The sequence below is a fragment of the Sebastes umbrosus genome, chromosome 17 (genome assembly GCF_015220745.1).
Source record: "Sebastes umbrosus isolate fSebUmb1 chromosome 17, fSebUmb1.pri, whole genome shotgun sequence".
NCBI classification, from domain to species: domain Eukaryota; kingdom Metazoa; phylum Chordata; class Actinopteri; order Perciformes; family Sebastidae; genus Sebastes; species Sebastes umbrosus.
In genome coordinates, this window is record NC_051285.1 from 25,452,975 (window position 1) to 25,469,542 (window position 16,568).

At 41.0% G+C, this 16,568-nt stretch overlaps 1 protein-coding gene across 3 annotated transcripts in view; it reads left to right on the plus strand.

The window, feature by feature from the left end:
- Nucleotides 1–16,568, plus strand: part of atp2a3 (ATPase sarcoplasmic/endoplasmic reticulum Ca2+ transporting 3) — a 60,811-nt gene that overhangs the window by 11,773 nt on the left and 32,470 nt on the right. For all 3 annotated transcript variants that reach the window (XM_037748251.1, XM_037748250.1, XM_037748252.1), the window contains exons 2-5: nucleotides 7,583–7,600; nucleotides 7,941–8,023; nucleotides 14,394–14,498; nucleotides 15,924–16,062. In XM_037748251.1, the coding sequence (XP_037604179.1) occupies nucleotides 7,583–7,600; nucleotides 7,941–8,023; nucleotides 14,394–14,498; nucleotides 15,924–16,062 (345 nt within the window). The remainder of the gene's footprint in view (nucleotides 1–7,582; nucleotides 7,601–7,940; nucleotides 8,024–14,393; nucleotides 14,499–15,923; nucleotides 16,063–16,568) is intronic.

A 16,568-nucleotide genomic window follows, 5' to 3' on the forward strand; every position in this document is an offset into this window, starting at 1 on the left:
CAATGAGCACTATAAGTATAGTAAAATATGATTCTTTTACAAATATAGAGCACTATAATTTGACTATTAATACAACCAAAACGTAAAAAAATAGCTGTACTTTCAGCCCTTTAAAAAAAGCTATTAACTGCTCCTCAGCAGGGGTGTAAAAACTGTTTTAGTAGTTGAATGTTCTTGTAACTGGTTTTGGCCATGTGGCTCTAGGGATGGCAATGTTGATCCACCAGTTTATTACAGACTGAAATATATACAGTCATAACTATTGGATGAATTACCATGAAAACGTGATGTCCCAGGAACGCCTGCAGGGAATTTTTCCAATTTGGCACAAATGTCCACTTGGACTCGAGGAGGAACTGATTTTTGTGGTCAAAGGTCAAGGTCACTCTGACCTTACGTCCATCCCATTCTCGTGAAAGCGATGTCGCAAGAACGCCTGGAGGGAATTTTTTAACATCTGGCACAAACGTCCACTTGGACTCAAGGATGAACTTAGAATTTGGTGGTCAGAGTTTAAGGTCACTGTGACCTCACAAGACACGTTTTTGGCCATAACTCAATAATTTGTATGCTAATTATGACAATTTCATACACATGTCTAACAGGATAAAATGATGAAGTGATGACTGTAAACTGTAACTTGACTGGTTGGCGGAGGCATAACTGTGAAATATCTATCTACATTTATGGTTCCTAGAGGATGTCTCCTACTGACTTTAGTGATCCCTACATTTTCTTCTAGTGCAACCATAAGGTTAACATTTATAGTTTTTAGTGAAATATCTCCACAGTTAAGGGATGGAATGCCATGACATTTCTTACACCCATTTATGTTCCTATCAGGGTGTATTGTACCCACTTTTGTGACCCACCTTGTGACCCAAAATTTCAGTTATTCAGTACTTTGGTATTTTTACCAAATACCTGCAAAACTAATGGTTGGATCCTTGTGTTTGAGTGCAGCAGCTTTAATCCAGTACGAGAGGTTTCCGGGCCTGTAATGACTGGAGAGTAGCTGCATGTCATTATGCTGCAGAGGAGTGATTAGTGACTGGTTTGCTACCACTTCCTCCTCTGCTCCCGCTCCTCGGGGTGGCCGTTCAGAGGTCGGCGGGGCTCCAAGAGATAGCTGCTGCTAACACTCACCCACTTGACACGGTCGCGTATGACTTCCTCAGAGAAGGAAGGCCCTCCAGACATTGAACAGACATTTATGTAAAACGGAGGAAACATTGACTTTGTCAGCGGGCTGCAGACGTCTCTTCTGCAGTTACCTGCGAAGCCTTCTGCGTAGCAGAGATAATAAGGTTGGGGAGGAGAGCGGGGTACATTTAAAGTTCACTCTTGATATGGTTAATGCATTCGTTTTCCAGAGAATACATTAGGAGGGTGAGCGGATATAGGAAGCTATAGTAGACTATGTCATTAGGGGTTTCCATTATGCTATTTATAGGCATGTTTTAAATTCTCATGGTCAGTGGATGGAGCGGGATCCTTGAGATGGAGCCACTTACTGATGTTTACTACTGTTTCCTCCTACCTAAGCCTCCCTGCTCACATTTAAAGCAGCAGTAGGCAGATTGGAGCAAATATAATTTAAAAAAAGTTATTTTTATAAAACGTTTCAGACAGTAGTGCATGAGACAGCTAATCTGAAAAAAATCATGTTTCCTCCGGTGCTCCTAACGGCATCTGCAAGATTTCACAGACTGGAGGAAAACAACCAATCAGAGCCGAGCTGGAGCCTTGCCGTCTCTGAGCAGCTGTCATTCACTCGCAAACTCCAATCAAATGGTCAAACTAGGCAGCGCTGATCAAATATGAATCAATATTCTGTTACTGTAATGCCTATTTCTCACATAAAATGTTTTCAGAAACATCTTGTAGTGTACTGTTTAGCTGTAAAAGGAGAAAGTTTGTGATCCGACGGCCATGTTGAGATCAGGTGAGGAAATACCAAGCACCGCCCACCAGCCGGAGCGAACTCTCTCATTTTTACAGCTAAACGGTACACTACAAGATGTTTCTGAAAACATTTTACGCAAGACATTTTTTGATCAGCGCTGCAGTTTGATCAGAGTTTGCGAGTGATTGACAGCTGCTCCCGTTGAATGAACAGCCAATAGAAACGCTCTCTCTCTGAAATGACCTGTGATTGGTCAAAGTCTCCCGTCACGGGCTAGGCTTTCTAAAGCCTGAAAACAGAGCCATGAGGAGGTGCAGAAGTCTAGTTTTCTCTCAGAACACTTGAATTACAAAATGCTGAAAGGTTATTATGGAATTTTTTCCCAATGATGCCAAAAATATTCCGCCTACTGGTGCTTTAACCATCTGGCTGCTACAGTAGCTGTTTCTTTGGAGTTGTGTCTGCTTGTCTGCATGATACCACTCAGGCTAACTGTGTATTAGCAGCCTGCGGAGGCTAGAAATTAGCCCTTTCACATCAGAACGTGTGGGCTTTTTGATTCCTGCGGTCAGACCGTGCTGCATCAAGGCCCCATTGATTGCATAACAGTTATTCTTGGTAAATTTTGACAGACACATTACTCGTTTTCAAGGAGCCTCCATGAGCCAAGTCGCCATGGTAACTGCTGAAAACTTTCTCGTGTTTGTAGTTTACACAAGAGGGGCCTGAACTCTTCAGGCTGCTTAACCAACACACTCGGATGTGATGTTGCTGTAATTTGTTAATGGACTCCGTCAGACTAGAGTGAGAAGAGGAGCTCCTTTTATCAGCAGATCGCTTGCAGTGCAGAGAGATACATGGCCGGTTTCCTGCTTTTCCTTCCTGACTCTCTGGACCCAGAAACCCGCTCCCTGCTGTTGTTGGCAACTGTCTCCAGGAAGTGTCTCCCCTCTCTGCTGCGCCGCTGCTCGCTTTTTCTGCTGCGAGTAAACAAGCTCTTTTATTCATTGTCTGGGCCGTGAGGGAGGAGGGCTGGGGGAGGTGGAGAGGTGCTGTGGGGACACGGAGAGAAAGAGAGAGAGAGAGAGACGGAGGGAGGTGAAGTCAGTACTCAGGAATGTGCCTGGGCAAGCCTTGGGTTGACACAGGCCAGATGACTGTGAGGGAATCCTTGGCAGAGGGAAGCCGGGGAACCCCATTCAACACCTCCAGGCCTTTCCCTCCCTCCCTCCCTCCCTCTTTCCCCTTTGGTCTGTCTTGTCCTTTCAGTGAGTCCATCTTTGTCTCCAGCACTCGAGTCGCAGCCAGCCTGTCTGCCATAAAAACATTATACAACCAGGGAGGCACAGTAATGGGGAAACAGACTCATGTCAGACTGGTGGAGCATGGAAAACAGCAGAACCCACTTCTCCACATTTCTGCTGCTGTTGCTGCTGCTGCTGGCAGAGTGCAGCCAAAAGTCCCCCGTGAGTTCATCTGTGTCCAACCTGAACTCTGAAAACTCTCCAGACAGCAAGTTAGAAAAGAGATTAGATTATTATTCTATTTTGGGAATCTGGTGTGCAAATTAATTTTAATTTATTTATATTGCATTCTTATTCTTGTTATTGTTATTATTGTTATTATTATTGATTTAAACATTTTATTATTTTTTAAATTATTTTTATTTTCTATTATTACCATTTGTTTCTCCTCCCTTGTCCAGGCAGCAAGTTAGAAAAGCTATTATATTATTATTCTATTTTGGGAATCTGGTGTGTGAATTTATTTTTATTCATTTATTTATTATTATTTATTTATATTTAATTATTATTATTTATTTATTTAAACATAATATTTTTTTATATATTTTTTTCTTATTTTTTATTTTTACTATTTATTATTCCCATTTTATTTTCTCCTCCCTTGTTTTTGAATACTTTGTTTTTTTTTATTTTCAGTTACTATCTGTTATTTTATGTACATATTACTTTATTTGTTATGGTTTAGGTTGTTGTAGTTGTAGTCATTTTTCTTAAGGAAACAATAAAAAGAATGATTAAAAAAAAAAAAAAACCTGTTCACAATGACTAATCAGCTATTATTACGCAGACCGAAGATGGTCATTCATGGAGCCGAGAGTCTGCCTCTGCACAAGGATAAGTCTCCCCAAGAAGGCTGTTGTCTAATAAAATATGCAAGATGAATAATATTCAGCAAATCATGTGCAGGTCTGACTAGAGGCTCAAAGTTCTGCGCTTTAATGCCTGTATAAGAACTTCTCTGTTCTTTAATAGCTTGTTTGTACTGTAGCAATCCGTTTCGCTCCCCTTGGTTTTATTACAAACCAAATTAGGAAAGTTCTTCCACCTGAAATAAATCAAACAACTTTTTCATCTCCTCTTTCATCCCAGATTGCTTTCGCTGTCTTTTGACCACCGAAAAGCACATTTTGAAGCTGTGGAACGATTCCAGGAGCAATGATGTAAAATAATTTCTCTTTCCGCCGGTGGCATGTGTAATGAGAGTGGCTGCGAGGTTTTTGTTTTTGGAAGGAGGCTGCGGGCTCGCGTCATGGCCCTTCCTCTTTCCAGCCCCCTCCCTCCACAGGGTCACGTTTGATACTCGTGTAGAGCGGTCTGGTCAAAACATGCCGGGAAACACGAGGTTTCCACTGCTTCAAGGAGAGAACTAACTTTTCCAGAAAGAAATGATGACAGAAAAAAGACTTTTATGGCAGACAAATGCATAAAGTCAAGCTTTTTGAAGCTGTGTGTTATCATCGGTCATCAAGTTCTTCAGATGTGATGGATGTGGTTGGTTACGTCGGAGCTGTTCGTTCGTTGCTTTGCGTCGGACTTGATGAGGACCTGACAAACGCGGTGACTAAGCACGCCTGTGTCTCATCGCGGTGACACTGATCAACAGTACTTGTCCATTGAAATGTTTTTAGAATATGACTGATGTGTTTTCTACTCACACCAGTGACTCATGTGTGGTGGGTGTTGTGTTCCGCTAATCAAATCAGATTAGATGCGCAGCTTGCCTCAAAAAAATGCAGCTTTTCTTTTCAAAATGACAGATGAGAAATGACAAGCTGATGTGAAAGAAAAGAGCGACATGTTTGGACTCTTGGGTTTGTTTTTGTGGGAGCTCACGCACTAGGGGTGTAAGAAAATATCGATACACATGAGTATCGCGATGTTATGTTTTGCGATACTGTATGGATTCTCCAATGACCCGATGACGGACCCGGCCGCTATTCTGTCTTTCAGAGGTTGTAGTGGGCTCAGTTTAAAAAGCTAGAGTGAAGATACTGGTATCATATGAAACTAGAAAGCCAAGGATCCATTGGTACCAACCATGGTGCATGTCAAAAAGGAGGCTAAATAACGCTCCAAAGTCTTGCTAGATTTTGGCGGGGAAAGACTGGCATGACCACTTTCAAAGGAGGTTCTTTGACCTCGGACCTCGAGATATGTGAATGAAAATGGGTTCTCTGGGTACCCACGAGTCTCCCCTTTACAGACATGCCCACTTTATGATGATCACATGCAGTTTTGGGCAAGAGCAAAGCAGTTTTTTGCATGTTGTACAAAAGTGTTATTTTTACCTATTCTAAAATTATGTATTTTAATATTTCTGCATACTGGGGTCCCTAAACAGTCTTGGAATTGCATAAATTGGGTATCATTGTAAATTGAGACTCTTGTGGATCCAATGAGCCCAATTATATTCATGTGTGATGATGTTAGTCCCCATAGTAGCCGTTTATTGTGACTTTCTTTTTTACTCAGATTGTATGCATATGGTGGTGTGTCTCTAAACTATGACATTTTTCCTAAAATTAGATTTGAAAAAATTGCAAAATATCGCCTCGCTTACAGTATCGCAATATATTGCAGTATTTTGAATTGTTACCTCTATATCATGATACATATTGTACTTCCAGATTCTTGCCAATACACATCCCTATTACCCACATAGTGATGCACACACTGATCGCTGAGACTGAGGCTGCAGCGTGAATGTCAGTGACATCAGCACAGTTCAGATTAAGGACGATCTAAGAAGGGTTAACTTTATTCTAAAAGCAATTTCAGATAGGGCTCCAACTATTGATTATTTTCAATGTTTAATCTTTCAATTATTTTTTCAATTAATTGAAACGTTGGTTGAGAATTAAAAAAAAAGGAAAATACTCATCACAAGTTCCCAGAGCCCGTTTAAGCGGCATCTTCATGTTGCTTGTTTTGTACGACTAACCATCCAAACTGAAACACAAACACATTCAATTTACACCGAACAAATCTGCTCATTCTCACATTTTCGGGTTGTCAGTTCGGTCCATTCTCGTGAACGTGATACCTCAGGAACACCTGGAGGGAATTTCTTTCAATTTCTCGAGGATGAAATAATAAGAATTTGGTGGTCAAAGGTCAAGGTCACTGTGACCTCACAAATCTGATTTTTGGCTATAACTCAAGAATTCATGTGCTAATTATGACAATTTCACACAAACATCTAACAGGATAAAATGATGAAGTGATGACATTTTGGACAGACATGGATGTAAACTGCCACTTGACTGGTTGGTAGTAATTCTCATTTGCTTGATAAATTACTTAAACAATTGATTATCAAAATTGTTGCTGATTTGGATTTAGCAGATCATCTAAATACACTTTTTTTGAGAAAAAAAATATTGTTGGTACAGTATCTACCATATGATAAAATGTTTAGCAACATAACCTGTTCATAGTTAAATAGTAATAGTAGTGAAGTTAACTGAGTAATATGGGACCCTAGAAGATTAGTCGAGTAGTCAAAAATCGATTAATCGTTTCAGTGATTTCTTTATGCAAAATTGCCAAAAATTCACAGTTTATAGTCTCTCAAATATGAATATTTTCTGTTTTTCTTTGTCTTTTATGATATTAAACTAAATGTTTTTGTGTTTTGGACAGTTTGTCAGCAATGTGAATATGCCAACATGGCTTTTGGGAGTGCATGATGGACATTTTTTAATATTGACCAACAATTAATTGAGAAAATAATGGGCAAATTCATCAATGGACAATCATAATAAAAATAATCACTTCCATCCTTGAAGGATTTATAAAAGCTTCCGAGATTAAGGTTGGACATTCATAGAAAATGGGATTTGAATTACAAAGAAATTAGATCTGACACAACAGAACACGGAGTCCCATTTTACAGGTGATCTGAAACCGTTTATGGGCTGTCAGACCGTCAGGGATATCAGTTAACCTTTACAAGAGCAGAAGATGAGCAATCATACTGGTACCAAAGGCCTTGGCTTGGTCTTATGAAGCTGTTTGTTATTTTGGTATCAGTGTTGACAATGTGCTGATACAGTAGGCCCGAAGCTACACTAAACATACTGACGGTGGAATTTAAAACACCCACACGTCCTGGACTTGGATTGGTACTTATTCAAGTTCGTAATAATACAACAGTGTTGTTGTTCTGAGCATTTCCTCATCATCATAACTGAGCAGAACGATTCTGCAGGATAATTTGTGCGTGTGCATGCATCTCAGAGTCAGGCCGAGTTAATCAAATGTATTAACTGCTCTTTGTCTCTCTCCTCCACCCTCCACCCCCCCACCCTCTCCACTCTCTCCGGCCTCTCCATTCGATTCCTTTACAACCGGCGTGATGTGACACCCACAGAGCTCCCAGCTGAAGAAGGTAAATATTGATTTTTCTAGCGCGCTGCGATCCTTCTCCCTTTACTACCTGATTAAGAGCCTTGAGGCAGGACCTGGTCTCTTCTGTAGAACAAGGGCTTAAACTTTGGGAGTGTACACCAACGGACACACACTACTGCTCTTCTGTGAATACAGGGATTGTTTTTTTCACATCTGCTTGTCAGCACCAAGAAACTAATGTCAATATACATCTTTCAGATCATTCCCATCCTCAAGTATTAAGGCACACTTTGAGACCTTATGTGCAGTGGTAGCCTCAAACTTTTAAATTGAGTGTGATGTGTAAAGGTGTGTGACGTATTTGTCTATGCATCTTTCAGGCAAGTCCCTGTGGGATATGGTGGCGGAGCAGTTTGAAGACCTCCTGGTCAGGATCCTGCTGCTAGCTGCCTGTGTCTCCTTTGTAAGTACGACCCAGCTCATTAAAACGACAGTGACAGTGATTCGTAAAGATCATTGGTTTTATACACTGACAACTGTCATTTACACTCTTCTTTAAAAAAGAACTGAACTCCCTTTTTATTTAGAAAGTGTTTCATAAAATTCGACCACAGCAGTCGACAATATAAAAAGCTACATCTTTTCAATATCAGTGACCCATTCCGGTGCATAATCATTACAAAAACAAAAGCTAAATCCTTCTGCAGTGCATTGCAAGTGTGCTGTAATCTACAAAAATATGCTTTTGTTGTCATTTACTGTCGCGCTTGTTTCTCTCCTCTCTTTTTTTCCTCTCTCAATCCTCTGATCGCTGTTTGTCACCGAGGGCAGAGGTGGAGCTTTGGCACTCAGCAGCTAGCTTGTTGCTCTCGCTACCAATATCAGCTGCTCTTGGAGAAAGAAAAAAAAAGAATCGTCGATCCTGCTTTTGATTTCAATGGTCGAGATCGGAAGCCAATTTCGATCGATTTCCAATTTAGAATCAAAATTGTGACACCCCTAATATTAAACTTGTTTGATTTTATCAGAACATCAAGATTAGAAAAAGGCAGAGTTAAGACAGCTGGAGTTTTATGACCACTTTACACTAAACGATCAAGATCACGGGAGCGCGCCGCAAAACTCTCGATTTCAATCCGACACTGGAAATACGTCTGCGACAGTGAAATCGCTTGAAAAGTTATTTGGTGTAAGGTCGGCATTATTTGTTCTTGATTGTCTCCGTGGGATTTGAGACCCAAATTGGACATTGGCCAGGAAATTGACGCCTAATAGGCGAGCTCCATTAGCTTTATTCCCCTGTTAGAACACTCAACCTACTTTGTGGTCCATTTTCATGTGGAAACCTGTGTATTACAGGCTTTTCCACCCAGTGTTGACATGGTTTCAGCGAGGGAAACGGGCAGAGCACTTGTGCTTAACTGGAAACAAAAACCATCAATCAAAACTCCCTCTGCTGCAGCGCCTCAAACTGCGACCCTGGTTGCAGGCCGAGGGCGGCGAAGGTCGGAGAGGGGTGGAGTGGGGGAATCCTGACTGCATAATAACGTTTTTTTTTTCCATCTATTACAGCACGTCCCCGGTGTCTCGGGATGGAATTGCTGTTGCTATTTCTGAAAGTAGGAAAGTCGCTCTAAAACTGTAGATCTTCTCTAACTGCTGTCGTGTTAGCGGAGAGGCTCGGAGAGAGCAGGCGTGGGCTGTAACTGCAGGACTTTAGAGTGTGGGCTCCACTTTTTCCTCATGTAAATCAGGCTTAAAAAAGGTTGTTTATAGTGGAACACGGCCCCTGTTCCACTGCCGCACACAGACCCTTAATGCTTTACAATGTCATCGTTGCCTGGAGTGGTTTCAGCTCAGTAACTAAAGTGAGGCTCCTCGTGACCTGATTTGACTCCAAATCACAAATATACTTCGGACGCCCCAGACAAGAACATTGTTTTTCATGCACTGGTCAATTTGGAGATTTTGGGATGTTTTGCTCCCATAACATGTGTCCTTTCAGACTAGTGGAAATAAAACATCCAAAATACACATTTAGGTTTTTATTTTACTACTTTGTCTATTTGCATCTGTAGATTTCTCCTAAATTCACTCAAAGTTAGCATTAGATAATACCTCATTTGCATATTTAATCATAAAGTTTAAAAAAACTTTTAATACAAAACACAATTGTCTTAATGCAAGTAATCAACTGGGGAAGTGTAATTGTAATATCTATATATCTATTTCTCAAAATTAGTTTTTTTTCAGACTCTGAGCTAAAAATCTCCACTTCAGTACCTCTTACATAAACCGAACTTTCCAGTTTCGTTCTGATATATATTCCGAGGGGTTTGTCCATATATCATCCATAGCCTGATTTATACAACATTTTATTCCTAAAAACATGGCGGAAAATGGATTTTTTTTTATGGTTGTTGAAAGTGTTTTCTGATTTATGGGGTGATAAAAAGCGAGATCCAAAATCCCCTTTGTAAAAACTTTTGACTCTAATACGTCAACAAAATGAAATACGAATTTTGAACTTGGCTTTATCCAGTGTTCAGAATTCTTTTCTGGAAATGGATGCAAATTAGAACAAATTTAATAAGATAATGATTCATTAGCATATTTAAACATAACATTTCAGGAAACTTGTAATACAAAACGTCTTAATGTAAGTAACCAACTCGGGAAGAACAGGGCTGGGGTTATATGTTTTTACCCTGTTCACTAGGGCTGTAAATTTGTTTTTACACCACGATTACTCTTTAACGCATTAACACAACTTGTGATTTTTAATTAACCTCTTAAAAACCCGACATGCTGCCGATCTTTCGGAGGTTGTTACGGACTCAGATTTAAAGCTAGGATGAAGAAAAATTATAAACTATAAAACCGAAAGAATCCATCAGTACCAACCATCATCATACTAGCTTGTCGCGAAGGAGGCTAAATAACGCTCCAAACTTATGCTATATTTTGGCGAGGAAAAACATTTTCAGAGGGGTCCCTTGACCTCTGACCTGCAGTTTTTGGGCAAGTCATAGTCAAGTCAGCACACTGACACACTGACAGCTGTTTTGTATTGTTAATTGATTTCCAATAATAAATATATACATACATTTGCATAAAGCAAGCATATTTGCCCACTCCCATGTTGATAAGAGTATTAAATACTAGACAAATCTCCCTTTAAGGTGCATTTTACATATTAAAAAATTGCGTTTAATTTTGTGATTGATCATGATTAACTGTGGAAAATCATGCGATTTATCGCGATTAAATATTTTAATCGATCGACTGCCCTAATTTAAACATAACATTTCAGAAAACCTGTCATACAAAAAATAATCGTCTTAATGTAAGTAATCAACTTGGGAAGTTTCATTTTTTTACCCTATTCACCTGGGGTGTCTCCCTTTAATCACACCAGTTTTCAGGGCTTGTCCTACAGTCCTTTATAACCTTTTAACTTTACTATTTGCTCAATGTGTATACGTCACCAGGGAGTGGCCGGAGTAGAGTGAACAGTGGGGAAAGTTAAACCTTAGTCTGGGACTCATTTGGCTGTTCTTTTGAATAGATTCAAATTGAGATGATTAGACTCTCCTGCCTCCTTTGCATGGCACACGAGTGGAGCTTATTATCAGACGATACAGGTCAGGTTAGGCTACTTTATTATACTGTATATATATATATATATACCGGTATGACTACACATTTATAACAATGGGGAATTCACGAACAAATTCAGTGAGCTATATCCCTAACTATGCCCCATTTTATTATTTCCTATCATCTATTTTCATTTTGCTGCAGTGACAAGCAGGCCTCTCTGTGGCAGGTTTATCAGGGCAGAGCCACACAGAAAGCCACAGCAGCCACCTGAAACAATCGGTGCACTTCCTCCCTTTGAAGGAAGAAAGAGGGCTGATCTGTTTTTTTATTTGGTTTTTCCACGTCAACGCATGAAGTTGAGTTAGTGTTGGGGAGTTCAAGAGAGTACAGGAAGGGACGTAAAAAGTCAAGTGACAATTGGATTTGTTTACCGTCCATTGTTCGATAGGTGACCTTAAGAGTGTTTTTTTTTCTCGACTGATTTGATATGAGTGTTTTTCCATTTTACTGAGCACCGCGCGATGTTCCAAAACTCTGGAAAACGTTCAGATATAATGGGCCATCTGTCGACACGTGTCTCAGCGTTCAGTTATGCATGCGGGGTGTGAAGAGCGCAACGTTTAAAGCTGTAAGGAGAGATTTATTTTGGTAACGAAGCCTTGAACATTGAATCTGGGCTTAATTTGGTCTCAGATTGCCAAATGCAAAAAGCAGTTAAAATTCCACCAGATTCCCTCATTGAAATCTCTCCATTTGAACTCCGATTCAGCGTGAAAGTAGCAGTTGGTGTGCTCAAACCCCTCTCTGAATGTGCCCTGATTGTGTGAAGTGTCTTTGCTGAGAGGACCGCCATTGTTGCCCTCCAATCTGAGCTCCGTCAGAGGGGGAGATTTACCGTCCCAAATGATGGGGAATGATGAGCTATCGACCGGGGCTCTGGCCGTCCTCGACGTTCACTCTGCCGCTCGATACACTGGGGGAGAATATACTCTTTTATCATTTGATAAGCCCCATCAGATCATGGAAAAGTAGATCCACGTTATTATCTCCTCTTCTCTCTCTCTCTCTCTGTCTCTGCTTTTGCTTTGCAGTATTTTTAGTTTCATCGACAAAATAATAACGAAAACGGGTTCAAGTCATTTCTGTGTTGCAGTGGGGAGCTTTTTTCTGTTATGATCCTCTAAAGATGCACTTTATTGCTTATTACAACAGGTAACATAGCGTGACTGCCATCTCTGACACCTTTACAGAATCCATTAGTATTCAGCGGCCTTCCTACTATATCTGGCTGTAAACTAGAGTATAGTATTAAAGCTGGAGTAGGCAGATTGGAGCAAATAGGATTAAAAAAAAGTTATCTGGTGTCCTCCAGTGCTCCTAACGGCATCTGCAAGATTTCACAGACCGGAGGAAAACAACCAATCAGAGCCGAGCTGGAGCCCTGAACCCGCAAACTCCGATCAAACGGTCAAACTAGACAGCGCTGATCAAATATGGATCAATATTCTGTCACTGTAATGCCTATTTCTTGCGTAAAATCTTTTCAAACTTTCTCACTTTACAACTAAACGGTACACTACAAGATGTTTCTGAAAACATTTTACACGAGAAATAGGCATTACAGAACTGTTTTTATCAATGGAGTCTGGCTCAAATCTGGTGGCTGTGATGAGAGCATACGTAAGTTTCACTTTCAGTTCACTTCCCCGTCGGAAAGGGCCGTCTGACGGCAAGATAAAGCGGTGAAAATATTCTAAGCAGTACATTGCTTTGCTTCCGTGCGGTAACTCCTGTCTGTTTCTCCAAACTGGGGGCCTGCCGACCATCATCTATTGTCGTTAATACACAGACTATGGATAGGTACCTCATACAACCCTACTTCAAAACACCCCAACTATCCCTTTAAGATGCCCGTGTGTGGTCAATTTTGGTCATAATTTGAGTATGACATTATTGAGTAACTAACATCAGCACTGCCTCAACATCTCAGATCTCAAGATAGAGATTCTAATTTCATGGTAGAAGATCCTTTACATGGTTATTTTAAAGCAGAGATATTTGACTCAAAATTAATTTTATTTTTGTGAAACTTTCCAAATTCTTGTCTCGGGGAAATGAACATTTTAGTTTTCTCTTACAGCTCTTTTCAGTCTGACTATTTTAGTCGACTGTCTTGTCATTCTCAAGCCTCATGTTCTGGTACACAGTCAGCCGAAAAGACACTGCAGCAAAGAAAGATCTCACAAAATCCTTATGTAAATGTTAATTTGTGTGTGATTTTCCTACCATCCTGGAGCTTTGGTGTACTGGAACTACACAATACGCTCCTGCAGAACTGGGCTTCATGAGAGTGACAGTGTTTAAAATTAGCTCAGTTCATCCACTGTAATCCCACTGATTTTGTTTCCCCAATGATCTACTTTCCTGCAGAATGTCATTTATTTTTATTGCCCTTGTCATTTTTTTAAGCATCGTCTTGCTGCTTGAGGCTGACTACTTTTTTTTTTTTGAATTTAATTTAATGATTTTTTAAATCATACCCTTTGATGTAATTAAGTTTGATCACTTTTATTAGTCTGAATGAAGTTGTGAAAATTACTGAATAACACAGAGTGAATAGATAAATGCATATTAGACTAACTAGAACTGCATCATTGAATTGTATTTCTTTAAAATGTCCACAGCCACTTTTTTTTTTGTTTCCTGCTGGATGTGAGACATGTTGGCTTTTGTTGTGTTGTCACTGAGCTCTGCAGAATCCTCTCTTCCAGTCTGAAATGTTTGCAGCCTCTTAACTGTGTTTACCGCAGAGGGACGAGCCCGGACCCTCTGGCCATTTCCCAGCCTTTCTCTTTGGAGAGTGTGAATAGAGCAGAGTATGAATGGATCTCTCCTGATCTCTGCTACACTTTATCACCTGCTCTTGGCTGTGGAGGTCAGAGGGTTACTGCAGTCTACAGACCAGTGATTCATAACCAAGGAATACAGCACTTCTGCATGTGCCAGGGGGGTAGCAACAAAGATCGTAGAGCAGCTCAACTCATTTGAAAAAATAGATATTACGATTTGATTTAAAAAAAATAATCTATCTACACTCGGTGTAATGGTTGCAATTAAGAGTGCATGAAAAAGCCATAGCTCACAAATATATATAATGGAACCAGCAGGGGACTTGAGTTGCAGTATCAAAATGTCTGATAATGTTTTTTGTGTTCTGTATGTTCATCTAGGTGTTGGCTCTGTTTGAGGAGGGAGAGGAGACGGCCACCGCCTTTGTTGAGCCAATTGTTATTCTTCTCATCCTCATCGCCAACGCTGTTATCGGGGTCTGGCAGGTGAGATACACTCTCTCCATCCTGCTGCTGTCTCTGTGTAAAGTGTGCACACACATGAGTAACGTTGTTTCTTTCCACGAGGTGTTCACATGGTAACAAAGGCTAACAAGACGATAAAGTCAAAGCAGTGTATCCTGTCCACCACCTGTTGCAGGATGCATGGATTCACCTTTGGCATCTTTTTTTTTTATCAGTGTGCTCTATTCAAACTGATACCATGTGCCAACATCTGTACGCCCAACTGACACATTGCAATGGGAGTCAAAGCATAAACTAACCAGATAGCTCACACAAACACAAAACTTTCAACCAGGAGACCGCTGTTTGTGTCCCGTGTGAAATTAAAAGTAACGTTGACTCATTTTGTCACGTGAGCCGCTAGTCAGTGAAGTTAAAATCAACCACGATCGTTTCCTAACCCTAACTAAGTGGTTATGTTGCCTAAACCGACCTTCCTGTGAAAATGGAAGTAATGAAACAAAAACGGAAGTTTATTTTGAAAGGACACTATGAATGTAACATATATAGCATATATTGACACGTCATCCTTGGTCCGCCCAAAAATAACGCAAGAGGGATACCCTTTCGGCGGTCTCCGATGCAGAGGGGCTCTGACCAAGCGGAGGTATTTGACGAGTTGGGAGTGAGAATGTGTTGGTCTGGGAGTTGTCCGTGTTTTCGTCTTGAACTTTAACCCTTTCACAGTGAACAGTTCATGAAAGTTAATTGTAACATTTTTGGTCGCCTAAGAATGTCTTATTCAGTGTTCAGTTGTACTTAGCTCCACCCTCTCGTGTCACTTCTGGTTGCAAAAAACCAACTACTTCCACTTCTTATATACAGTCGATGGTTAGGACACAGTGGAATAAGTGTATAGAGAGACAAAGTCCCGCCCCTTCCGGTGGACCTAAGCTAAGTTAGCTGGCTAGATTTGGTGACGTATATTGCGGGAGACGAGAGATGTAGGTCACTGAGCGGTTTCACACAAAATGAAATGATACTACGACAAACTGCGACTTTCTTGACTTGCAAAATGGTCCTTTAAATTGACAAACATCATATGTGTTATTCATGGCGCAATTCAAACGGGATAAAAAAAATATTTGTCTCTCGCCGTTGACTACGATACATATTTCTTCCGAAATAAGGTCTCATGGGGTCCAGCGGAAGGGGAGGGACTTTGCCTCTCTCTAACTCTTCAAAGTGTAACCGACATTCCTGTACACATTGCTGGTTAAAAAACATCTAACGGGATTTCATTTCCTAAAGCCACTCCTTTCTCTCGTGTTTTTCATGATACCATAACTCAGAATAACCTGCTAAATGCAAGAGCTCCAACAACATTTACTGTAAATCCTCAATTTACCAAGAAATTCTAAAGTTGTCCTTGGCATGACTTGCTCTTTTCCTCGTCTCCCTGCGCAGGAGCGGAACGCCGAGAATGCCATCGAGGCTCTGAAAGAGTACGAGCCAGAGATGGGGAAGGTGTACCGCATGAACCGCAAGGCTGTCCAGAGGATCAAAGCCAGAGACATCGTCCCGGGAGACATCGTGGAGGTGGCAGGTAAGCTGCGGCTGCACACAGCCGAACTCTTACTGTCACTCACCGGGACTAATTTACGCTTTGTCTACCTCTGGTGGACTTTGCTGCTGTCACCTGGCTGCCCGTGTATGCCACCGACATGCACACAAACGCACAGCCTCTGCCACCCATTCATGAGTCTGGAAACACTATTGGAATATCTCAAACTGGATTACATAAGAGTCTTTTCTCTGGGTGTGCAGGTGCCAGGGCTGCTCTCCAGTTGTGTCTGTTTGTGTGTGTGTGTGAGGTTGTGTGTAAGTGGCTGTGGTCACCCCTTGTATTTAAGGCCCAGTTTAATTTTCCACAGCTTTCCCCCCCTTTTCCCTTTGCTTTCCATGCTCTCAGTCTCACCACCTGGCCGCCGCTGGATGTTTGTCAGCTCCTCCTCGCTCACACTCTTCCCCCCACGTTACACACACACACACATACACACACACAATTCCCCCTGCTGTAAACTCGCCCCTGTGTGGGCAGCCTCGTCTAAA